The 27,530-nt window shown below is 38.8% G+C and overlaps 1 protein-coding gene across 4 annotated transcripts in view; it reads right to left on the bottom strand.

Moving 5' to 3' along the window:
* Window positions 1-27,530, bottom strand: part of DNAH11 (dynein axonemal heavy chain 11) — a 213,708-nt gene that overhangs the window by 31,870 nt on the left and 154,308 nt on the right. For all 4 annotated transcript variants that reach the window (XM_070727462.1, XM_070727463.1, XM_070727464.1 and 1 more), the window contains 6 exons: window positions 24,476-24,610; window positions 18,976-19,149; window positions 18,286-18,521; window positions 16,515-16,637; window positions 5,849-6,053; window positions 4,840-5,004 (listed from right to left, as the gene is read on the bottom strand). In XM_070727462.1, coding sequence (XP_070583563.1) covers window positions 4,840-5,004; window positions 5,849-6,053; window positions 16,515-16,637; window positions 18,286-18,521; window positions 18,976-19,149; window positions 24,476-24,610 — 1,038 coding nt within the window. The remainder of the gene's footprint in view (window positions 1-4,839; window positions 5,005-5,848; window positions 6,054-16,514; window positions 16,638-18,285; window positions 18,522-18,975; window positions 19,150-24,475; window positions 24,611-27,530) is intronic.

Raw genomic sequence — 27,530 nt, 5'->3', positions numbered from 1 at the left:
TAAAGGCCTTAAAGATGAAAGAATGACATGCTCCCCCTTTCTGACCTGACCAAAACTTAGGGGTGAAATGCTCCCAATTCAGGTGTACCTGCCATTCGTCAGAGAGCTGGTTGTGAAGGCAGCATGAGGCTAAAAGAACCCAAATGGCAGTGTCAGGGTGGGTGGGTGCAGCCTCATGCTGCCTTTGGGATCAACTCTCCAACGACTGACAGGCATGTCCGAACCAGGAGCATTTCACCCCTGCTTAAACCCTATTTTGAACTTGTGAGTCCTTAAACAGGAGATTTATGATGAAGGAAAACAGTACACATCTCTGAACAATGTCTGGGAGGCTGTGGTTGTTGGGGCACAAAAAATTGATCATTAGATTGATTGATTGATTGGTTGGTTGGTTGATTGATTGATTGATTTTGTCCAATACACAATAAGGGTTTTAGTGGGTATACACATAGTAAAGTACATAATGAAGGTTATAGAGGATATACTCATAGTAAGATATATCTAAGAAAGAAAAATAAATAAATGACAGACTCCATGAATGGACGGCTTATGACTGTTATTGAAAAGAAGGAGGATATAATAATTAAATTCAATTCAATTTATTCAATTTTTAGGCCGCCCTTCTCCTTAGACTCAGGGAGGCTTACAACATGTTAGCAATAGCACTTTTTTAACAGAGCAAGGCTATTGCCCCCACAATCCGGGTCCTCATTTTATCCACCTCGGAAGGATGGAAGGCTGAGTCAACTTTGAGCCGGTGATGAGATTTGAACCGCTGACCTTCAGATCTACAAGTCAGCTTCAGTGGCCTGCAGTACAGCACTCTATCTGCTGCGCCACCCTGGCTCATAGTCACTGATACATTTTTTGAACTGTCAGAAATATTTATTTGAAACTTTTGAATTGTTTGTTATTCTAACTTTAACCAATGAAACTAAGTGAAATGGGAAAATCTTCATTTTTCATCTAGTTGCATAATAATTATGTACAGTAATAACTGCCCAATAATTGTGCACACATAGATATATTCCTAAGGAAGCCATAATCTCACTTTTACTTTTTTAAATATTCAGATTTGAGGTTTATTAACATTTTGGATTGACTGAGAGCACTGTGGTTGTTGAATAATAAAAGTAATCCTAAAAAATACCACTTGCCTAATAATTGTGCACACAGTGTAATATAATCAGTACAATACAACCCAACACAATATAGTCAGAGGTAGGTTCCTTGCAGTTCAGTCTAGTTTCATCTGAACTGGTATGGACCTGCTGGTAACATCATCATGATGTCATGGACCCAGGTCAGTTGGTGCTGGTCCGTCAGTGCTGCCATCTTTTTTTTTTAAAAAAAAATCATAATTTTTAAAAATATTTTTTTTAAAAAAGAAATTCCTGGGTTTTTTATTTCTGCACATGCGCAGAAGCTGGGTTTCCAGCACTGGGTATGCTATGGCTATCTTGTTTTCAGCTTTTGGGGGGGAGGTTAAAAATTTTTTTGAATTTCTTTTTAATTTTACCCCCAGTTTTTTATTTTTTCCTTCTGTGCAGAAGCTGAGTGTCTGGCCCTGTGTATGAGGTTGCCATCTGTCATCAGCTTTTTTTGGGGGGGGGAGATTCCCCCCCCCACTGTGCATGCACACATGTTCACGTGAGTCATGGTCACACGGTATTGAAGGAAGTGAACTGGCAGCGAGGTAAGTTAGAATCCACCCCTGAATACAATACAGTGATCCCTCGAGTTTCGCGATCTCGATCTTCGCGAAACGCTATATCGCGATTTTTCAGAAAATATTAATTAAAAAATACTCCACTCTTCTCTCTCTCTCTTTCTTCCTCTCTCTCACTCTCTTCCTTCCTTTCTCATCTCTTTCTTTCTTTCCTTCTCTCTCTTTATCTCTCCCCCTCTTGCTCTCCCTCTTTTTCTCACTTTCCCTCTCTCGTGCACCGAGCAGCGGGCAGGCGGGCAGGCAGGCGGCGGCCGGACAAGCGGCGGCCGGACAAGCGGCGGCCGAACAAGCGGCGGCCGGACAAGCGGCGGCCGGACAAGCGGCGGCCGGACAAGCGGCGGCCGGACAAGCGGCGGCCGGACAAGCGGCGGCCGGACAAGCGGCGGCTGGACAAGCGGCGGGCGGACAAGCGGCGGGCGGACAAGCGGCGGGCGCGGCAGCAGCGAGGAGCCGAAGATCGGGGTTTCCCCTTTGCGTGGGCGGCGGGGCAACCCCGATCTTCGGCTCCTCGCTGCTGCGGCGCTGCCGAGCAGATCAGCTGCTGGGCGGCGGAAGGAACCTTCCCTGGGCCAGGTGCAGAAGTAAAAACACCATCTGCGCATGCACGGCCATGGAAAAAGGGGCACGCATGCGCAGATGGTGTTTTTACTTCCGCACCACTATATTGCGAAAAACCGAGTATCGCGAGGGGTCTTGGAACGTAACCCTCGCGATACTCGAGGGATCACTGTACAACACAAGACAACGCAATAAAGCCTGGTGGCACAATTGTTTGAGTGCAGTGTTACAGGCAAACTCTGCCCACAGCCTGGCATTTGATCTTAATGGGGCTCAAGATTGACCCAGCTTTCCATCCCTCCGAGGTTAGTAAAATGAGGACCCAGATTGTAGAGATCAGTATGCTGACACTGTAAACTGGGGTCGCCACCACCCTGGCCATGGCCAGGTTGTGGCCTTTTGAAACCGGCCGTGGGAAAAATGGGCAAACAGATCCCGTCGACTAAACAATGTCATCTGGCGGGACCCAGGGGAAGAGCCTTCTCTGTGGTGGCTCCGACTCTCTGGAACCAACTCCCCCCTGAGATTAGGATTGCCCCCACCCTCCTTGCCTTTCGTAAACTCCTTAAAACCCACCTCTGTCATCAGGCATGGGGGAACTGAAACATCTCCCCCTTGCCCATGTTGTTTTGGTGTTTGATTGATTGTGTGCTTGTTTTTTATATATATTGGGGTTGGTTTATGAATTTCTTAACTTAAAATTGTAATTGGATTGGTGGGTATTGGATGTGTCACTATGTACTGTTTTTACCATTATTGTGAGCCGCCCCGAGTCTGCGGAGAGGGGTGGCATATAAATCCAATAAATCTACAGTGATCCCCCGCTCGTTGCGAGGGTTCCGTTCCAGGACCCCCCGCAACGAGCGGGTTTTCGCGAAGTAGCGCTGCGGAAGTAAAAACACCATCTGCGCATGTGCAGATGGTGTTTTTACTCCCGCAGCGCTAGCGAGGAGCCGAAGATTGTGGGCGGCGCGGCTGTTTTAAAATGTCGCCGCCGGCATGGGGGTCTTCCTAGCAGCCCCCCAAACCCGGGTTGGGGGTCCGGGGGGTGCTGGCCAGCCCCCCATGCCGGCGGCGACATTTTAAAACAGCCGCGCCGCGCTGGCTGTCGGCGCTTTCGAGCTGAGTCCCGGAGCGAATTCGCTCCGGGACTCAGCTCAAAAGCGCCGACAGCCAGCGCCAGCGAACGGCTTCTCTGCGCTGGCTGTCGCCGCTTTCGAGCTGAGTCCCGGAGCGAATTCGCTCCGGGACTCAGCTCCAAAGCGCCGACAGCCAGCGCCAGCGAACGGCTTCTCCGCGCTGGCTGTCGCCGCTTTCGAGCTGAGTCCCGGAGCGAATTCGCTTCAGGACTCAGCTCGAAAGCGGCGAGAATGAACGGCGTGGGCGGGCGAAGGGCGGGCGGCAGCGAGGAGTTTGCGTGGGCGGTGGGGAAACTCCTTGCTGATGCCCGCTGCTCGCCCTCCCGCCAGCAAGAGGGGGAAGACCCAGGGAAGCCGCCCAGCAGCTGATCTGCTGGGCCCCATCTACCCATGCGTGCCCATAGAAAAAAAGGGCACACATGTGCAGATGGTGTTTTGACTTCCGGGTTGAAAAATCGTAAATTACCCTGTTCGCAATGGTCGGGGACGCAATAACCGGGGGATCACTGTAATCTAATCTAATCAAATGAATGCACATGAGTGGTAGGGAAGCATGCACTCATTTGAAGTTCCACTTTCTTGAGCAGAGGGTCCTTGCACTCACAAACGAAGCTCCATTTGTGTGAATGGAGCTTCATACACAAGAACAATTGCCTGCCACTTGTTGAAGGACCATACACTGATCCCTAAAATGCCTGCGATGTTGTGACTCCACCTTTCTCCATTAATCTACTTTTAAATGTTATGGGCCAAGTGCTTTCAATATCACAATATTTATTTATTTATTATTTATTTATTGGATTTGTATGCTGCCCCTCTCCAAGGACTTGAAGGGGCTCACAACATAGCAAGCAATATACAATGTACAAATCTAAAAATCCAATTAATTATACTAGAAAAACGTTAAAACTCTAGTAACATTTAAAATCATGTATTCCCATTCACATTGCAAAACATACTACATTTGTTGGTCGGGGGGCAAGGGTCTAATGGCTCCAAGTCTGACGGCACAGATAGGTCTTTAAGCTTTTATGGAAGGCAAGGAGGTGGGAGCAGTACGAATCTCTGGGGGGAGCTGATTGCAGAGGGCCAGGGCCGCCACAGAGAAGGCTCTTCCCCTAGGTCCCGCCAAACAACATTGTCTAGTTGATGGGACCTGAAGAAGGCCAACTCTGTGGTACCTAACCGGTCGCTGGGATTCATGGATTTAAAAATGGGAAGATGCTTCACCATTACCCACTATAGTGAGGCCATTGCATTCCAAGAAGCAAGAAGTTATTATTTCCTATATTGGGGGATAAAACTGCTATTTATGCCACAGAAAAGAAGAAGATCCTCATAGTATATCTGGATTTGTCTTCAGATAAAAAATGTACTTGCAGTTAGCAAAATCAAAGCCTAAAGCTGCAGTACCTTGAATTCTATCTCTGCCGCCATTAATTTTGTGTTTTCAAGTTTTTCCACAAGTTCAGTATCTCCCAAGAAGCTGCCTTCAGCATCAGAAAGGCGAAAAAGTAGTTCATCTTCTAAGACCTTCAATTGAATTTTGAAATCATTTTGTTGTTTTGTCAGCAGAGACTAGAAAACATAATGGAAAATAGGAATTATTATCAGATCAATCTGACTCTATTTTTTGGTCCACAGCCATATACTGTTCAGTAATCTACACTTTTCACTGTAGGATTTATTCTAATCTCTATTAGGTCTTTTAGTTACGTATATAAACACATTACTTATCTTTAGTATTTTATTTCAATTAACTGTGATTTCTGTATTCAACATGCTGGTCTGTGACCAAATAAAGATTTGTTGATGAAGATGATGACAACGATGATGATGATATCTATATTTGCAATAACTGACAGGATGACAATTGAACAAGCAGCCTACCTTGCCTAGAACATGATAGATGGACAGCATCAGTGATGTTCGATGATATTCGATGAGTATATTGGTTTCATACAGAAAGGCTGCATTCAAGAAGTACAGCTAATTCTCACCTACAATCTTTCATTTAACAAATGTTCAGAGTTATAATAGGACTGAAAAAATTAAGTTACGACCAGATCTCGCATGTATGACTAGTGCAGAATTCCTCAGTAATATGAGTACTTGGAAATGGGCATATATATTTGTAACATTTGTAGTGTCTCAGGGTCATGTGGTCACCATTTGGGGGGTCACTATTTGTGACCCTCCCAGGCTAAGTCAATGGGGAAAGTCAACTATGGAACTTCCACTCTTTTGTCAGCTATTTAACTGCTGTATTATTTTAATATCTATTTTTATCATTAATTTGAGTTTGTATCTTTATCCTTTTATATGGTTTACATGGTGATTATAATCTCATTAAAAAATTAACAAATAAATAAATAACTGAATCTCATGGACTGCATGATACCATAGCATCAAGTATGTTTACCTTGACTGTTTCCAATTCTGGTCGTTCAATACTAACAACATCGGCCAACAACTGGTCTTCCAATCCATCCTTGGTGACTGTGAAATTAATTAAAGTGGTCTGAGCCTGCAGCTCTGGTTTGTAGTGGGGGTTGGCCATCTTAGTGTGAAGAATGAGACGGAAATTCTTGTTGAATTCACATTCTCTGTCTTCAATTTTGATATATCTGGGATTGATTAAAACAAAAATCATTACAATATTTAGTCCTCAAAAAATGCAAAAAGCATGTCAAAGGAGGCTAAGCATGACTCACATTATTATAAATAAGGCTGGTGCTGTGCTTTAGTTTTCAACATGCAGCTTTCCATAAGACTAAAAAAACAGTTAAGAAAAATTAAATTCACATTGGGATTTATGCAATCCCTGTTTAAAATCTTGTAAGGTTCGTTTAAGGTACATGGGCTATTTAAAGTACAGGAGAAGGGAAAGCAAATATACAAATATAATGTACTGGGGGGAAATACAAATAACATTCGAGCAACCTGTCATTCACCAATCATTTTAGTTTTCAGCCAGTTTTTAGAGTTAGGTTTTTAGATCTGTTAGATCTAATCTTTAGAACAGATCTAAAAACCTAAAGCTAGGCTTTCAGATCTGTTTTGAAGGACAGCCTCAAAAGACAGCATATTTGAGGCCAAGAAAGTTTGTCAAGGATAGTAATCTAGTAGGTGGGTGCAACTACAAAGAAGGCATAACTGCAGGATCACACTAGATGGCACTATTTAATTTTTTGCACCTCAGAGCATGCCTATTTGATCAGACAGAAACTAAGAAAACTGGTTTCATAAATAGAAAGTAATATGCTAGAGCCAATCCTAAGATCTGGTACTAAACTATATTTTGAAATATTGTTCTCTTTGTGTGGACAGATTTTTTAAAATAATAATTTAAAAATTATTGTACAGTTTGAATATGTTATAAAATGTCTATTTGCGGAACATATGCTGAACTTCAATAAGCATTCTGCTGCAAGGGAAAATGGAAGAATGATTTCAGAAATTGGCAATAGAACAAAGAGGGCAATTTTGTAACTCACTGTTTTTCTTTATTTACAGAGAAACCTACCTGGGGAACAATTTCATGCTATTGCGATGCTAAAATGGCTCATTTTAAAATGAGATCTGGAGCCTTGTACTAAAATTGTACTTTATATGTGCTCAATCCTCAGAAGTAATAAATTATTACCAATTTTTGTGGTTATCAGCTATGAAAGGCAAGCATTGCACAATGATTCAGTGAGTTTTATCACTATAGCTATGTAGGGGTTTTTATTTAATTGCAGATTTGGGGAAAATAAATGTTTGTACTATTGCTCTCTTATGGTTTTGCTATGATAGCAGCCAAAGAAGTAGAGGGGAAAAGGATGACAAAATTAATTCATCCAATTTATTAAAAGACATTTATGTAGAGGTTAACTCTGGAATTCAAGGTATGGTAATCATTATAACTTCCATTGTAACCTTGTGTGACATATGAATGTGCAGGATGAGAAATGCAAAACTAAATTGTATGAACAAATAGATTGGAAAACTAACTCTGCATCAAGTGAGAAATCAAACAGATTCCTAACCAGTCTTGCAGACAATTTTGTTGTCCAAAAAGTGGAAGAGGGAACTAGAGGAACAGCCATACTGGATCTAATACTCACAAACAGAGAAGAAGTGATAAAAGGAATCAAAATTACAAGGACACCCCGGGGGAGAGTCATATTAAAATTCAACATAATGCAAACATAAACAATTGGACCCAACAATACCAAAGTCCCAGACTTAAAAAAGCAGACCTCACCAAACTCAGAGAACACCTGGGAAAGATTTCTTGGATGGAAGTCCTAAAGGGCAAAACTACACAAGAAGCTTGGGAGATTCTGAAAAACAAGATCATAGAAGCCCAGAGCAACACAATTCCGATGGGAAAAAACCCCCATGAAAACCAAAAAGAAACCAGCATGGCTTCACAAAGTCTTCACAGACAAACAGAATGAAAAAAAGACAAATACAAAAAATGGAAAGAGGGACACATAATGAAAGCAAAGTACCAACAGACAGCCAGAATCTGCAAAAAAAAAATAAAAAATCAGGACAACAAAGACCCAGTACAAACAAAGTCTTGCAACAAAAGTTAAAGACAATAAGAAAAGTTTCTTCCATCACATAAATAAGAAGGAAAAAAAATCAAAGAAACAATTGATCCACTAAAAAGAGAAGACAGCAAAGAAATAATAGACAACAGAGACAAAACAGAACTGCTCAACATATTCTTTGCATCAGTCTTCACACCAAAATAAACTGCAAACCAACCAACCTGTAACACAGCTGCAAAAAACAGAACTGAAACAAAACTGTCTGGTTCCATCATATGACAACATATCTGTGATCTAGGGGACGTACATGAAGGTTAAAAAAGATTCCTAATGTATTTATCAGTAAAGCTTCAGCAAGAACACAGATAAAGCAGTCTTGACAGCGAGAATGCATTTTTCTATCTGGCAATTTGGTATTTCCACAGCATGACCGAGGTTCTTTTAGAGTTATGCTAGTGTATTTAAGGATGACATTTCAGAGAGACACTAGGGCCTATTTTGTTTCTTTGATTACATATAAGCCGATTTAGAGGAATAATGGAAAAAAAACCCTCCACTATTTATAGTATTGTTCAAACTTTCTTAGTCTAACTTTGTCTAACTCTGTCCCAGGGCTATTTTCTGGCAATCACCAGCTCTGTTGCTTAGCTACCAAATTCCCTTCTTTCTCTTCCTCCATCCTTCTCATGTTTCACTACAAAAAAGAGATAGAGAAGAAATTGACTGAGTCCCTTTGGGCTGTGTTTAAAGCTTTCATCTTGCTTTTTCAGACTTTGTATGCTGTACTTCTTCATAGATTTTGTGTGATACATCTAACTGGGTCTCCTGTCTAGGCCTTCCTGGTCTGGAGTTTGCAGAGGTCTCAATATACAATTGCAGAATAGAGCTGGAAGGGACCTTGGAGGTCTTCCTCCAACCTTTTGTTCAAAAGGAGACCTCACCTTTTCCAATCTCTTCTTAAAAGCCTCCAGTAATGAGGTACCCATCACTTTTCAAGGCAAGATGTTCCATTGATTAAATATTCTGTTAGGAAGTTTCTGCTTAATTCTAGGTTGCTTCTTTCCTTAGTTTTTCTTGATTGATCTTGATCTTGTTTGACTGATCAGACGACTAATCAAAAATAGTTTATTTGATTGATCAAGCAATTGATTAAAGGAAAAAATAAGACTGATTTATCTTGTTCCTTCTGTCCCCCGCCTGCCTTAATTTCGGAGTGATGCATATCTCTATCTGGATTTTTTTTCTTCTCTTCTGAAGAAAAGGCTCCAGCTGACATCTCTATCCTCTTCTCCCTCTGGAATAAGAAAATGGAAACTACCACACCATGCTATCTCTCTCCAGCCATCAACTTCCTCAACAGTTTTTCCAAAGATGTTTTCTTCTTTGATGCTTCAAAGTGTACAGACCTAAATGTAGTAAGGTCTCAATATTTTCTCTTCCTTGCAGTAAGGTCTCTATACTTTGTCTTCTCCATTCCCTTTTACAACTGAAATTGGAGCATGAGCCCCAACAACTGTGGTAGTGCCGCAGGGCTTTAAATCCCACGATTTATGCTGAATGCCAATCGAAATGTTGTCCCATTCTCTCACAATAGTCCTGGCTGGTATTCAAGGCTGTTCATCTGCCCTCAGAATGCACAGCTGCATTGCAAGGTCACATTTGAGCTTCTCCTCCCCATTTTTTATTTCTTTCTGCTGAACCACAACGGCACAAAAGCATCACCCTGGCCACAAACCCTTATGCCTAAGGATGGATATCAGGATTGGGTTGCTATTACTGTCACTATCGGTGTGCTGCACGCACAGCTTGGATGGTCCTGCATGCGAGCGCTCTATGCACATGCCTCCCCAGTGTGTTTTTGCTTCTGCACATGTGCAGGAAGCAAAAATGCACTGAAATCTCATGAGGGGACACACACATGAGATTGCAGCGATTTTTTTTTTTTGCTTCCACATGTTGTGATTAGCTCTGGCCCAGCTCCTGCCCCAAGGACTGTGGATGTGGGGGAGACATCCACATGCTGCAGGCCTGGTTTGCCCCCGGTGGAATCTGAAGATGAAGGCTCCTCTGACCAAGAAGACATGAGTGACAGGGAGGAGGAGAGTGTGGCAGAGAGCTCAGAAGGAGATCAATTATCTAGCTCCTCCTTGGATTCAGAACAAGAGTTAATGATACAGCCACGCATGCGGAGAGCGATGCATAGGCGGCAACAACTGAGAGATTATTATCAAAGAAAATGAGGCCATCTCATTGGGACTGTGGTAATTAGTGAGGCTGCTATAAATAGCAGTCTGTGGGTTTGGCCATTGTGGAGGATTATCTGATCCTTGTGTTTCGTGACTGCTTTACTGACTGACTTGTTGTGTGTACTGATTTTTCCCTGCTTTGAAACTAAACCAGAGCAAAGTGTGTTTCACTTTGTGAAAGAAGGACTTTGAATTGCCTCGCAGCTGCAAGCTAAGTATCACAGGACTGATAAGGGACTTGTATAAATTACCAGTTTGTTTGGAGTGCTCTTTGCTATACCAAAAGAGGGCTTAGTTTAAGTGAATTTTAAGTGAATTTTCATTATAAAGAACATTGTTTTGAATTTTCAAACGTGTGTGTGTCTGAAATTTGTACCTGTGAATTTTTGGGAGGATTCTACCAGAGAGCCTGACAGGACACCACAGATGTGGGGAAGCAAAAAAAAAAATAGTTGAAATCTCTTGCGCGCATGCATCCCATCATGAGATTTTGTTTCTGCACATGCGCAAAAATAAAATACTAAAAAAAAAGGAAGAAAAAAGATGGCAGCACCCATAGGACTGCAACATCTGGTGGCTGCTACTGGTGCGCAGTCTGCTACTGCACCACTATTGAGGCATATTATCCTTACATAAACATAATGGTTCTACGCCTTTGAGTCAAGGGGCTTGGGGATGTTTCCATGTTTTCAGACTTTAATTAGTACTAATGGAAATCTGGATGCTGAAAACATTGTAATCTGGTATTTCAGGATTTTCCTTCATATTTTTTAATGTTGCAATGACTTCCAAAAAGTAAAGGCCAGATATAATTTTAAGAAGTTGCTTCACAGATCATGAGGTTTGCTAATATGCAAAGCCAGTAAATTTGTTCTGGAAGGTGCATAGGCTGATAAATCTTTCCAGTAATACTTTCTGTCGATTGATATCACAAGATATATTTTATTTAAAATTAGGATTGTCTGAAGCTCAGTAGATCTAATTATTTGTAATTACCTAGTTGTTGTCAGTATGTGGCCCTTTTATGACAGCAGTAGCTGTAGTAGGTCAGGTTCATCTGTATATCTTTTCAAACATAGGATTAATGTACTATTGATAAAACCATTACTAGAACCAAATTAAAGTCTGAGCTGATGTATTGGTCCACAGGGTGCTGTCAGACTTGAAAGGAGTAATTAGTATTCATTACTTCATACTGTGCAACATTCCAATTATTAATGAACTTCAAACTGTTGATCTGCATCAAATCTATCATAAGCATCTTTCTTTATTACAAGGGAATTGGAGAAGTGTGAGTGTGAGTAAAAGAAATACTAACAAAATTACTGAAATAAACAAAAAGTACAACCTGCTTAAAAGGCTGTAAATATGGTTTGCATGTTTTTGCTCTCTGTAGCCTCACAACTAGTCCATGACTAGTCATCAATTGTTGAATTCAAAACCGATGAACTAGTCATGGACTAGATTGAAAAGAACAGATGGAAAGAGCTTCAGGATAGAACAATTGGAGACTATTTGAGTCCTCAGACAGAATAAGTCTAGTCTATTGCAGCAAAGCAGCACTTAAGAGATGCTTGTATTTATTGTGATAACTTGCTTCAGATTAACTAAATAGTCTTTTTGTGCCAGCTTCCAAATGACAATCCACACACATACAGATACCATTTTTTAAAAACATTAATCATTTATTGTCAACTAGGATTATGATAAATAATTATTATCTTATCTACACTTAAGCTTTGCATGAAATGACAATAAATTATATTTTATGTACTTCACGGGCTTGGATTGCATTGTAAATAGAATTATATTTACTTTGTATATGTTTGAGCTTTTCAGACACATTCTCATTTCCAAAAACTATTTCTAACAATTCCAAAAACTATTTCTATTTCTAATTCTAACCTTTTTGGTATGACAATTTATCACTCTCTATATCTGTATAAAATGTAGCAGTGTATCTGTCCATCACATCCAGACTGAGAGTATATCACATAAATATTAAATAATTAATCCCGCTTCAGAAAAGCAAATATTTGTTCGTTTTAATGTCACCCAATCTTTGAATGTTCAACTTAATAGACATGCATATACTTTGCATGCATATATATTATTTGAAACTGCAACTTTTACTTCTATTACTTTAAATAGTGTTTATTTTCCCAACTGAAGAATCAGAGATGAATGACTACAATAAAAATCCTGCTCGGTTATTAAATTTACATGAGTCTTAATGATCTCAGGGAGATATAGTGAAAAAAGTTTTAACTCTTTGTAATAAGTAATAAATTGCTTAATTAAACAGTATCAATATATTTAGAAAACTCTAATTTAACATTAGCCATAAGCATAATTCATTTAATAAACACACCTTAGGATAATGCAATATGGTAGTAGTGCACTATAATTTATTATTTGAAATTGACAACAGCAATAGTCCTAGATGATGGTGTGGGTGATATCTCAATGACACTGAATATACCTTATAGGCAAAGAACTCCATGTTTCAGTATCTGAAGATGCTGGAAGAATTCATGATTCTTGGAAACGTTAACTGGTTAAATGGTTCTTAAAGCCTGATGCTTCTTAAAAAGCAGTAAATTATATTGCTTTGATTAGTGGCTACTCAAAGGAAAGTATATTTGGTAAGGCTATGAAAATGTGGAGTAGATCAAATACAGCAGTAAAAAAAATAAAAATGCCAATCATATCACTATTTCTTTTGATTTTGATATAAATACTTTTAATTTTGAGAAAAATAATTCTGAAAATGTGTACGTTTTGCAATAGGTTAAAGATCAGCAATTTATACAAAAAGCAATAAGGTCTTTTGTACATGTATGCATATTTTTCAGTTCTTTTTTCTTGGTCAGTGAGAAAAATCCAGTCTTTGAACAAGTACAATGAAGTTTGGTTGAATGTCTGAGGTGAACACATGAAGGACAGCTAATAGGCAACCTTTAGAGAGACAGAGGATCTGAAGATGGTTTTGTTGAACTTCACCATTGAGAATTGAGAGGCCGGGTGCTTTTCAGCGCCGGGACAACATTTGCGTCGGTCCTGACAGCACAGCCATGGCTTCCTGTTTTGCTGGAAGGTCTCGCGCTGCAGCGCGAGACCTCCCAGCATGCCTACACAGCCCTGAAATTGGGAAGCCAGCTGGGTGGGGCGAGCAGTCTTTTTAAAGGCTTGCTGCTGCCCAGCTCTTCCCTTTTTCCTGCTTGTTGCGAGGGAGTGCAGACACCCACCCACCCTCCACTCAATCCAGGGTGTTTAAAAGAGTCGCCCGATTGGGGACCGGGTTTTTTTGCAATGACTGCACACTTTTAGTTGTGATTGTTTTTTCACCTACTCCACCCTGGAGGGGGTTGGAGAAGTGAGTTCAGAGTTACTGGGTGTCTAAAGTTTTTAAATAGGCAATTTCTAATATTTGTTAATCTTTTCATTTGGTCACTGTTTTGGCAGTAAAGGGGCGGAAAAGGGTATCAGTAACAACTGTGTGTTCTCCCTTGGGCATCTTTTGCAATATGATTGGCTACCCTTTTTCCACAACTCAAGCTGCGATAAACGACTAAAGTGGTGGAAAGGGGGGTGGCCTTGGGGCTCGCTCACGTCATTTCTGGTTCCGGGTCTGTCGGGATTTAGAAGACCCCCTTACCTTAGACAAGGCGCTCAGCCCGTGAGGAGTGAGCCAGGAGCTTCCAGAGGTGATGAATAGTGAAGTACAGACAAGCATGTTCGAATGAACAAGTTACTTTTTATTAGAAAAGTATAAAAACAATAAATGTCTGGAGAGACATGAAAAGCACATCCTCTAGATAGAATGTATAGAAAAAGAATATGTCCTCTGAATAAGGACGGCCCTTCTTCTTGGAGAAGGACAGGATGTGAGCAAACAATTACATCACACAGGAGGAGCTACCTTACTAGACAGAATTAACTCTCTAACTACTGGATGTTTCTCAATGTCATGGGGGCTGGCAATTTCCAGCGTGACAGGGTCATGGGGGGTGGGCATGGCTTTCAGGGCTGGACGTAGGCTTTGGATAGCCTCGAACTGCCCAGGCAAGGAGTTATGCCCATTTAGTTGCCCAAGTATGTTATTCATAGGGTTTTCCACCCCATCTAGCGACCTTTGCAGGTCTTTATGTTTATGTCTTAATAAAGTGACCCTTTTACCCAGCTCATGTGTCCATGTATCATTCGGCGTCCATAGCAATGTTTGTTCACATATGTAAGTATGTAAGATCCAAGGAGAAATAACATCTGAGCATGCTTCATGTGTAGAAAGTTCTCCTTGTTAGAGTAGAGTAAAAATCCAGCAGTGATACTGACTTAAAGTACTTTGCCAATCTGCAAATGATTAAGTTCTAGTTGAATATCAATGGGTGTATTATTCACACTGCAGGTAAAGGGAGAACCAAAATCATGTCCATTTCATTCTCAACTGTTTTGAAATCTTCAAATCACCTTGAAAACTCACCATGCTATGCACCTAACAGGGATAAGTATATGCAGAACTGATCCATTATGGTATGGCTTCCTTTAATGCTGGTAAATGGATGAGAATGCTGTTCTCCATTTGATTTGAAAGAAACTTCTTATGAAAGCCTTCACAAGTTGTACTTTTCATGTACAAAAAGATTATTGCATTGCAATTTGGCATTTAGTTCATTCTTTAGTGCCGTCACATCAACTGCAAATCCAAAATCTGTCATCAATTCTTCATCTAAGAGCTCTGGGATAACATCTCCTTTCTTCTCACAGAACGTTTGAATCTCTACTCTTACGTCTCATAATCTTTTAAGCTTTTTTCCCCAAGCTGAACCAGTCTCATGCTCCTCCAGAAGTGCAACAAATTGTCTGTGATTCTATGTTGTTGCCCCAATAAAGTTAAATATTTTAATTACAACATCAATAACCTGGTTAACTTTTAGCACTGACTTATACAACATCTCTTGATGTACAGTACAATACAAAAACACCAATTTCTATTCCGGGTTCATTTCAGTCATTTTATTTTACATCTGCGTCAAAAGTCTGACATTTTCCTGATCAAATTGGGACCATCATCTGTAGTAAATGCTGCCAGCTTGTCCCATTTTAGTCCCAAGTATGCATTTATGTCTATGAACAAATCACTTCCTGTTATCATCACTTTCATTGATGGCATTTGAGATTCCTCCATAATCTTTAAAGTCCTTCATTATCCCACATACAAAGATGAGTAACTGTTGTGACACAGACATTGCAGCTCTCATCCAAAGCCAAGGAAAAAAAGTAAAAATTATGTGTTTGTTTTGCAGTTGAAGTTCCAGATTTCCTTTCATGTCCTCAATCTTTCTTGGTTACAGCTTGTCTCAAATGCCACTTTTTTTCTTAAAACATATTAACACAGCAGAGTCCACCAAACTCTCTTTGATAAATTCTCCATTAAAAATGGCTTATTGTTTTTTTTTTCAATTTTGTGAGATATCACATAACTTGTTTGGACTGCCCTATTCCTAAATGTGTGAAGCTTGGTAAAATGTTCTTGTTGGTTTTGCAGCTTATCTAACAAGCATCAGTGCTCTGTACCATTTCACATAGTGGCAATCTAAATACATGACAATCTATATTCCGCAAACTAAATATATGACTTTACCTCTGACTTCAGTAAAGTAAAAACATATTAAGTCCATGTCTTGAAATACTCTACATTTGGTATCAATCTTTCTATTTTTAATGTGAACTGACATTTTTGAGTGCTCAGCAACTCTTCTAAATATCTATTCTCCAATACATTACTATGAAGGTTCATAGGCACATACACACATATGCGGAGAGAGGCGGCATACAAATCCAATAAATTAATAATAATAATAATAATAATAATAATAATAATAATAATAATAAATAAATAAATAGAAAAAAATTGCAGTCATCTTAAAAAATAAAGCATACATTGACATTACATGTATGGTGTACCCTTATTTATATTTGATTTCTAATTTCCAGTTGAACTCATACAGGCCAGACAGAGACAGCCTTATGGCCTGGGGCCATAAACTGACCACTTATGCCTTATATATAACACCCTAATTTCTCACTTCTTTCATAGCACAATTGCCTCCTCTTCTTCAACTATTCCTATATTTTTTTAATGTTTTCATTTAACCATATACTTTCTTTAATATAAATATCTTATAATGACACCTTAAACTACAATGAAAAACTAATGGAATGAGAAGAAAATAACATTGTTCTTAAAACAATCACATTTACCACTGTACTTTTCTGTTCTTCAAAATGTACTTACTTTCCCCTTTTAATGGTGTTTCTTCCAAGCAAAGGATCAAGTACAGGGTCTATTTTCTCATCCAAGTTTTCAATCAGCACAACATCACCACAAGCCAAAGTTCTTTCAATAGTTTTCAAAAATCTTAAATAAAATAATAAAAAAGAATTTGTTCAAAACAATCTATGAAAAGCATAACAGAACACAATTATTTATTCTCTCCATAGGACTCCTAAAAACAGCACTAGCAAAAATTCAAGCATTGCTAATCTCCTTCTCACCAGATATCTTGAGTGATTCAAGAGGAAATAAATTGAGCAATTTGTTACTCAATAATAGATAAATTTACCACTCTATATGTCCATTATCAATGCAAGTGAAATTAATTGCACAATTCTTTCATTTCCCATGGTCTCACCTGTCATGTTTGTTAGGAAGCCAAATTAATTTTTCTATATTTCCCCCCTCAAACGTAATATAACATTGAAATCAGATAATAAAATTTTATATGAAACATGCCTGGGGCATTTTCAATAACATACCTGGGGCATTTTCAATAACTACAAAGTTAAGAAGAATAAAATGCTTATAGAAAATTTAGAAAAATCTTATTGAGTTGTTGAAAATAGATGTAGGAAGCCAGCCAGCCCATAGAATAAAATAATCTAAGGAATATTAAAAGAGGCAGAATATAATATTTCCTCTAAAGGAGAAGAATTTCCTTTACAAAAGCAGAAAGCAGCCTCAGTGTTTCTGCTGTAAGAGAACAGCCTCAAGCCTGAAGAGGCTAGGCTCCTGATGTCGAACCTATGGCACATGTACCAGAAGTGGCACATAGAGCCATCTCTCCAGGCATGCCAGTCGTTGCCTGTTGCTCTTCTGGTTTCAACTGATCTTCATGCAGGTGGGAGTGCTGAAAATCAGAAGATTTTCTCAGGCACTCATGCATACCAGACAGCTGATCTACATGCGACCATGCAGAAACTGGAAAACGAGGTGACCAGAGCACATGTGCATGCCAGAAACCAGAAGCTCAGCTTTTCCGGTTTCCAGTGCACACTGGGAAGATCCTCTTCCGGTTTCCGGCATTCTCCCGTGTGCGCACGTGCCCCCATTTCAGCACTAAAAAGGTTCGCCAATACTGGGCTAGGCTTTATGAATTAATATTTCATATCCAGTCATAAAGCCAGGCCACTCTATTCACAAGATTATCTCAAATAAACAAAACATTTAGGATTTGCATTTCCCATTTTGCCTGTAGAGCCAATTGTGACTCCTATCTAACCCCACAGGAATTGGCAAAAACCATTAAAATATTAAAGGATGTATGTAGTCTTACACAAGAATAGATATCTCAGTAACAAAGCTCCCCCTTCTCCAAATTGTATAAAAGCCCATCTATTCTCAACCCCAATTTGTCAGCCACCCCAGAAATATACTGTTGTCACTGTTGTTTCTGGCTACAGAGACCTCCATTCCAACTGTACCCTGCCTCCAATTAATTTCTCCGGCATCTTTCTTCAACTTGGAATAAGAACTGGACCATATTTTACTTCCAACTCAGAAAACAAAACAAGAAAATTCTTCCAAAATCATGCTCAAGTTAGATATCCTCTACAACAGTATAATATAACAAACAACACATTGGAAAATAATTAAAATAGTGGCATATTTGTTAAGTTCAGATTAATCTCTTCTGAAACACCCACCCAACATGTACTTTGTTTTACATGTACTACATAACTTTGGGTGGGCAGGAAATATGTCATTCTGTTATACAATCTGTACTTACCCCTTCTCTCCTACAGTCATAATTTTAAGATCAGTTCCATATTTATTCTTTATCCATTTAATTGCTTGTAGTTGAGGATCTATGAGAAGTGGCCAGCGTTCACAGTTTGTTAGAATAGCAGCATTTTCTATTGACATCTTATCACTGGGTAATCCTTCATTATTCCACGTTGCTATCATTGCGTCATCAGTCAACATGGCAACCAGATCTAACTCCGTACTTATTGGAATAGGAATCTTGAATAAAAAAAATATTTTTCTACAATGTCAACCTTATACAATAATCCATAATCAAGGAAGCAAGAATACAAAGATTTCAGTTAAAAATTTTAATATGAGAATTAGACACAAGACACAGAATTCTGCAATCTGCAATAGGAAGTTTCAGTCCTAATTTATGAGTAAGTTTATTAATATGGAATCTATTTCAAGTTTTAGAACTTTTTTCCTGAGCTTTCTGCACAGATTGAACTGCTGATCAATAACAAGCTCTCCCATCTGCTATTTTTCTTTAAAGATCTTGCTGTTTATTTCTCAAATTTTTCACACTCTGTTGCATAATGTTTACTAAGGCCACAAGAAAACATGAAACAAAACAGCTGGGTAGTAATATATCCATATATTATTTGTATATATTATCATTAAAAACATGCCTGCAAGATACGGAAGAAGAAAAATTGGAAGGACTCACTTTTTGCAATTTCAAAAAGGGAAGCCACATATGTTCTACTAGCTCTTCACGATAAAGTTTAGTAAAGGGACCAACATAAGAAACAAAAGCAGCTGTTAACAAAACATCACCACATGCAGTTATTTCTTGTTCTTCAAAGGACTTAATTGAGTGACTCCAACGAATATTTTCAGACTAAAAGACAAGCAATAGGAGAGGGTCACCTTCTATGTAGGAATATATAAATGAGGTGTATATCTCATACATCCCCCCCTCGCACCCAAGTAAACATATTTTTCTATAATGTCAAGCTTGTACAATAATCCATAATCAAAGAAGCAAGAATACAAAGATTTCAGGTAAAAAAATTTAATATGAGAATTATATATATAGCATTCTCAAATGAAAGGACTATTGGCTCCAATAAAAAGATAGTTTTTTTCTTCTCCTGAGACAGGTTCCAGGTGAGGAATGCCAATTGTTCTATTATTCTATGTTTTATTATTACTAGATACTTATGGTGCTTTAAGGATGAGAAAGTCTGATTTCTGAACAATAGTGGACAGTATACAGGCATTTCAATGGTGATAAATGTTGACATTAGAGAGAAAAAGTCTTGCTATGAATAATCACATAGTATAACAAGAAATAAACAATAGAACAATATAAAACAATAAAAGTTTATCTTAATTACATCTATCTGCTCAAATATTACTACATTGCTTTGTTAACACTTGATATATTTTATAAAATAATTAATCTATCCTAAAGTTACCAATATGAAGTTGTAGTACGTATGATGGATCAGAAAGAAACAGGATCATAATCCTAGTCAATTTTTATTTATTTATTTATTTATTTATTTATTTATTTATTTATTTATTTATTTATTTATTTATTTATTCATCCATTCATTTGTCCAATACACAAATACATAGGAAGAAAAATAGATATGTAGTAATATATATAAGGGTAAAGTGAACTTAGAGGAGAGGATATATGAAAGAAAGAAAATATATATGATAAGTGAGAGAAAGGAAAGACAATTGGACGGGACGAAAGGCACACCAGTACACTTATGTACCTCGAACCTGGAGCCAATAGTCCCCTCATTTGAGAATTCTATGTATCTAATTCTCAGCCTACTTTACAGTGAATAGTACAACATGCTAAAACGTCTTCAACATCCATGCCTTAAGCTTCTTGGGTGGGGGTGGGGATATAATAAAAAAGGGAAAGCATGATTACAATTTTTAAATTTTGTTTTTGTATTGTGAGACAAGTAGGCTAAAAGTGGTATCTTCAAGACCACCAATGATTGGGAATTGGAATGCAGAAATTGATAATAGTGTTCAATTGAATGACATAGCAACTATTTATTCAATATTTTTCTGAAGAAATTACTAAAATTCAGCATCTAAGTACAACTGTTGTGTATTAGGTATAACCAAAAATTAAAAAACAGATAGATTATTTTTTGAAATGTATGTTATTTAATTTTGAAGCATTTTTACTCTCTTTAGAATACAACAGTTTCTTCCTTAAACCATCAACTGAACCAAATAAAAAAACAAACTCATTAATTTGCAAGGAACTTTTGATTTATCCATTTCTCCCCTGGTTGTCATTGGCTGGTAATACATAAACAATAAAATGCTCCCCACCTCATTCCCAAACTAGCTTTGAAATTTGAAGATTTACTAAATATAGAATGATTGTCTATTAAAATCTTCAGTAATTTTACAGTTCTATTCCACTATCATAAATCACAAGTGACATTGGCTAACAAGAGTTTAAGAGTTGGAACATGCAGTGTAATAAATTTCCAGACAGTTAAAAATCACTATAATTTTATTATAATGCATTATAGATTGCCTGTAATATCATCCTGGCCGGGGTGACCCATTTCTAATTTTGAACAGCTGTTCAGCTCGGGAGTTAGTTAATGATTAAATATAAATTGCCTGATTTATTAGGCTGAATGGTTGAGCTTCCAGGTCAATTCTATATAGACAAAATCATCAGTCTTGATGCTTGTTAGAAGTTAACTATCTCCTGTTTAAGTAAAAAAAAAATATCTCCAAGGAAGGGAGTTGGTGCTCTCAATTAATTTCCTCTTTCCTTTGCTTACTGAACAGTACTCCACAGGAGAAAACATATCCCATTATTGCGTAATAAATATTTTTATCAGCTTAAATAAATAAGTAAGGCTCAAAAAAAGTAGCCTGTAAGATGCCTTAGAACATTGCAGGACCTGATGAAAAGCATGAAATTAGCTTTTATTTGGCTAGAACCTGTTCTGTCTGGGTCCCTCCAGCAAACACCAACCCAAAAAGAGAATCCAGACACACTGGTAAAAATCAAAGGCAGTTTATAGAATTCAAAGCAAACACAGGTAACAGAAAATGTCCTTACAAACAGGAACACTCTGAAACTTCAAAGATGTTTCACGAAGGCCATGAAGTAAAACAGGATTCTTGCTGTCAAAAACAACGCTGGAGATAACAAACATATGCCTCCCCCAAGTCTTCCAGTCTTCTAGGCCACAAGCCAAGATCAGAGACGCCGAGAAGCAAAGCAGGGTCACAGAACTTCCAGTTGATAACGCTCCACATGGCTGAAAGGGCATGCCTGCCTTTTAAACCCTGCTGAGGAGAACCACACCCAAACCCAGCTGTTGCCAATTCAGTGATGCCAATACCTTTCTAATTGGTCCCATCTCTGAGCTGCACATCGCTGTCTCATGTCAATTATAGCCTGTGCTTCCTCATTCAATGAGGACAGGCTACTGGCTGGGGAGAGCCCCCCCCCCCCGGGGCTCTCAGGCTGCTCCCCCTCATCCTCTTCCTGACTTTCCTCTCCCCCGTCTGCCTGGTCCTCCCCCTCCTGTTCACTGTCCTCCTCCTCCAGGCCTGGATCCAGCAGAGACGCAGCCGGTCCCTGAGGAGCCTCAGGCTGAATCACAACAGAACCTTTTAAGCAGAGGCTACATGCTAATGATAAATTCTACAGTTTAGTAATTTAAATATATTATCTAGAGAATATGATTTTTAATTAACAGGTCATCACAGACATAGTGCTATTTTTAATTTAAGTCCAGCCTGATTTTCTAGCTAAGTTTGTTTCAACTCCTTGTATGTTTTCCAATGTTAACTAATTTTGTACCAAAAAACATAGAGCTTTTGTAAAGATAACTTTCTTTCCACTGTAAACAAAAGCTATATCAATTACACACCCATCCTTCACCAGTATTGTATTATTGCATGCAGCATTACTATTCGTTATCTCTGAATTAATATATAATAAATGATAACCACTGACTGAAATCCTGCGATATACATGGGCCAATTGTCACGCCAAACCACAAACCACTTTTCAGTTTCATGATGTTATTGTGAATATGTATTAGATACAAAAAAGAAACTTTTTTGAATAGATTTGTGTTTATTTAATATACATTGTGTGTCTTTTGCATAGAAATTTGGTATTAAATAATCATCTATTTGATATAGCATTTCTACAATTTCTACTACAGAAGTAATTAAAACACCAAATATCATATCAACGTTTTTGTTAGATATTCACTCTGTTCTTAGTAGAAAATTAATAGCTTTTATGCAAATCCAAAGATTAAGTATATTCTATGTGAATAGTTTTGAACTGAGCCTCATTTAGCCTCAGTGTTTATTACCAGGAGACTGACTATGCTGTCAGAAAGTGTTGAGGTCTAAATAGAGATCTGGTAAATAAGTAAGAGTTTAAATTCAGCCTATATTAAAAAAAATGTGATGCAAAGTCGACTGACCTATTTGTATTAAATATTACACAGAATGTTGTGAATATATTTTGTTTCATCAGGACAGCGTCCACTACCAATTAATTCAGGGCCGTCTATTGAGAAATAAATATAATTTTCCTTTTAAGTCATGGGTGGTTTTTTGTATCTTTTTAATGTAAGCAAGCAGAATGGAGATTGGAACTTCCAAGCATTATAGCTAATTGAAAAACTGTTTTGGTAAGCAGATAAACATAGTTAATTATAAATGAATTGAAAATTTGGAATCACCCACATATGCTTTACTGTGATGAATATCTAACCCCAAACTTTTGCATAGCAAAAAAGTTATTGTAAATATGATTAAGTAATTTGTGACATAGAAAAGACTTCTGATCTTCTATAGAAAGATATACAGTACAGTGATACCTCATCTTACAAACGCCTTGTCATACAAACTTTTCGAGATACAAATCTGGGGTTTAAGATTTTTTTGCCTCTTCTTACAAACTATTTTCATCTTACAAACCCACCGCCGCCACTGGGATGCACCACCTCCGGACTCCCATTGCCAGCGAAGCACCTGTTTTTGCGCTGCTGGGATTCCCCTGAGGCTCCCCTCTATGGGAAACACCACCTCTGGACTTCCGTGTTTTTGTGATGCTGCAGGGGAATCCCAGCAGGGCAAAAACGGGCACTTCGCTGACAACGGAAGTCCGGAGGTGGGGTTTTCCAGCGAGGGGAGCCTCAGTGAAATCGCAGCATCACAAAAATACAGAGGTCCGGAAGTGGGGTTTCGAGGACTTTGGTGTTTTTGCGATGCTGCAATTTCACTGATGCTCCCTTCACTGGGAAACCCCACCTCTGGACATCAATTGCCAGCGAAGCACTCGTTTTTGCTCTGCTGGGATTTCCCTGCAGCATCACAAAAACACGGAAGTCCAGAGGTGGGGTTTCCTCTGGAGGGGAACCTCAGGGGAATCCCAGCAGCACAAAAACGGGTGCTTCGGCTGGCAAAAGGGGTGAATTTTGGGCTTGCACACATTAATCGCTTTTCCATTGATTCCTATGGGAAACATTGTTTCATCTTACAAACTTTTCACCTTAAGAACCTCATCCCAGAACCAATTAAGTTTGTAAGACAAGGTATCACTGTACATGTGAAATGGGAAATCAAGGCCGTGGGAATTATTTGCTCTTCTGTATTTCAGGCTGCACTGATTGCTGTTGAGAGTAAAAGTAGTCAAACATTGGGTAAGACTTGGTCCTAAAGAACATTGTTCAGTCTTGTACAACAGAATTTTCCAGCATTGGTGGCATGTTACTCTGCAAATTGTAGCACCAATGGCCACTCCAAAATAACTACAGCTGATGATTGCTAGGTTTCCAAACCTCTAGCATTAAAAGTAATGAAACTGATTAGATTAAAAGATTAACATTGAATAAGGTTTTCTTCTGCAGATACATCAGAGGTTTGAAGACTGGTTTTGACACATGTTTGTAACCTGACTGTGTGGAGAATAATTTTATCTCTTAGACAAATAAAGAACATAAAATGACAACCTGTGGATGTTATCACTAAGCCATTTCAAAATGCTTAGAAATTCATAGGAAACTGTCAATAGGAAGTCGTCACAAGTTTGATACCCCCTACTCTAGAAGCTAAACAGATAAGCATGATTAAGCAAAGTGGATCCCAATTCATATACACATATGTATTAGAGAATTAATGAAACATTGACTTGCCTGAAGTCCTTTAACAAGCCTGTTGGCTAGGTCTATAGTCTTGTTGGTGTGGCTAACTTCTTCTTGGCATCTGACTTTTTCCGCTGTTGCTTTTTCAAATGATGATGTGAGCTTGCACAGATTGTGGTCCAGTTCCTTTAAAATTGGGAATGGATTAATTGTGGTTTATTTCATATTTTCATATACAATAACTTGTAAATTCACCAGTACTGCACATCACAACTGCCATCAAATATCTGAAGGTTTTTTATAGGTCCCTTGTTTCTTCTCCTTGCTCACTTTCTGACCTATCATCATAATCTCATTCTTTCATTCTTTAAATTCATAAAGTTCAACCAACGAGAGAAAATATTTATGGATAATTTTATACAACTTATTGTTTGCCCAAAACATAATTTTTTTTAAAAGTTATTAATGGAATTTGGAATGTAATTCCACAGTTTTGCCATCACTTCAAAGCAACTATATACTTTATATACCCATAAATAGCTAAGCCATCAGCATTAACTTGATTATTAGAAATACCATAAAATAGCCTACTGCAGGCCTCAAGTAGAATGGAATAATTGACTCTTCTCTATTGGCTTTATGGCACATTCAGCAAAGAGAATATATGTGGAAAATTAAGGTCACTTCCTAGAAGAGATTAGTCTAAGAGACGAAGTTGTGTTACAAAAATTTTGTATTACACTGAATTTTTCACTCACAGGATTTAAAAAAAACCCAATTCATCAAGGATTTTCAAGCCATTTATTTAAGACTCCAAATATTTTGCAAAGAAAGAATCTGTTTATAAAATATACAGACTTTTTACATTCCAATATGTAAAATGATTGGAAAGTATTTATTTTTTTCAAACCATTCCATCTGAGTCAGGTATTAGTTGCATTTTGCCCTATTATAAGTAACATAGTTAGAGACTTAGCCAATGTCAGAATCTCAAAAAGGTTCTGGAGAAAGAAATTATTAAATAATAGTTCAGAAAACAATTAGAGCAGTGGTTCTCAACTTTTCTAAGACCGCGACCCCTTAATGCAGTTCCTCGTGTTGTGGTGATCCCCAACCATAAGTTTAGCACCAATTCTCCCAACAGAGCTTTGAGCTGATTGGCAGGAAGGTCAGAGAGACGCCCCCACTGTAAATTCTTGATTGGTTGGATTGTAAAAATATGTTCCAAGATGCCATAATAGAAGCTTTAGTTCCTAATATCAGGAGAAATTTGTCTTTTCCCAGGGTCTCAGGCGACCCCCATGAAATGGTCATTCGACCCCCAAAGGGGTCCTGACCCCCAGGTTGAGAACCACTGAATTAGAGGAAAATAAGGCAGTATTATAATACTGGGAAAAAGTTAAACTGCTATAAGGCCTTGCAAGCTAGATGCACAAATGTGACTGAAATTCTTCTGGGTAACTAAGTATCTGGTTCAGATTTGTTTATGATATTGATTGTAATGATGAGTTACTTTGCATAGTAAAATTCCACCAGCTCCTCTGACAATTTTTAATTGGACAGCAACAATGTTGAACATTGTGTAATCCTATCCTTTTTAATTGCTTCCTCCATTCCTTATCCTACCTTCAGCCATCAACAGGCAGTTAGCTTGCTGCCCATTCCTTATCCTAACTTCTGCCATCAATAGGCAGTTAGACTGCTCCCATCTCCCCCTATTCCTGATCCCTTAAGGCAGTGATGGTGAACCTTTTTTTCCTTGGGTGACAAAAGAACGTGGGCATGCAATATCGCACATGGGTGACTACCACCACCCATAATTCAATGCCCAAGGAGGGTGAAAACTGCTCCCCCCACTCCACATAAGCCCTCTGGAGGTTGGAAACAGCCTGTTTCCCAACTTCTGGTGGTCTCAGTAGGTTCGTGTTTTGCCCTCCCTGGGCTCCAAAGGCTTCCTTGGAGCCACAGGTGTGTAAAAACGCCCTGGAGGTTCTCTGGAAGCCAAAAATTCCCTCCCAGAGCCTCTGTGCAAGCCAAAAATCAGCTGACTGGCATACACATGCATGTTGGATCTGAGCTAGGGCAACAGTTTGTGTGCCAGCAGCTATGGCTCCACGTGTCACCTGTGGCATCCATGCCATAGGTTCGCCATCACTGCCTTAAGGGATAGACATCTCCTATAGCTGCTCCAAGTCTTCGGAGAGGGGCGGCATACAAATCTAATAAATAATAATAATAATAATCTCAGTTATTGAAAAATTACCACATGAATCTCTATAGTAGAAGAGGTATAGCGGAAGGATAAGTTGTCATTACACCACCATGTTGGAGGAGGTTAAAAAACCTTGGTCCAAATGGCTTGGCTGGTAATACCTCGTAAAGTCCTTACAGGAAAAGACAGTTAACGGTTTCGAAGGCAGAAGAAGGCTCTATATCCCAACGGCAGATAAAGCAGCAAAACAATATTCTAGAAGAAGGGAAACTCTGATTCCAAACCCCCACTGCCTTGTGGCTATATCCATTATTGGAAAAGGCTTCAGGAGTAAACCTTGATGCAAAATCTGGAGCCGGAGTCCCAGAAGCAGTTTGTGACTACGTACAGCCGTGTTCTGGTAACTCCTTCGATGCAGCTGGAACCAATCGTATTGGCTGTGCCATTGTATTGGATAATTTCAGGAAAGTGGAGAGAGGAGATCTGTTGATTGGTTAAACAGTCTATTCTCTTTATTAACCTCATGCCTCATGCTCTGGAGAGGACATTCCAGCTTTGCATACAAGGAAAACAACAGTCACTGGTTATAAGTCTTTGCTTGATTGGCATAGAGTGTGGCAAAAGGGCTGCTTTTGAAAGGACAATATGCTTCATTGGCATAATGACAAGCAGACTGATAACTTTGCATTGTGCAATAACCGTAAGAAAACTTTGGCCCTAAAGTTGGGCACTTGGAATGTTCAGACAATGACTCCCGTTTTCTGTGACGATCTGCAAGAAATAGATGACGTATGCAAGACTGCTGTTATTGATATCTAGCTGAGAAGACTGCAAATGGACATCATTGCCCTTCAAGAGACAAGGCTTTGGGACTCAGGATCTATTAAGGAGAGA

The sequence above is a fragment of the Erythrolamprus reginae genome, chromosome Z, assembly GCF_031021105.1.
Source record: "Erythrolamprus reginae isolate rEryReg1 chromosome Z, rEryReg1.hap1, whole genome shotgun sequence".
NCBI lineage: Eukaryota > Metazoa > Chordata > Lepidosauria > Squamata > Dipsadidae > Erythrolamprus > Erythrolamprus reginae.
This window is presented reverse-complemented; position numbering and strand designations above follow the sequence as displayed.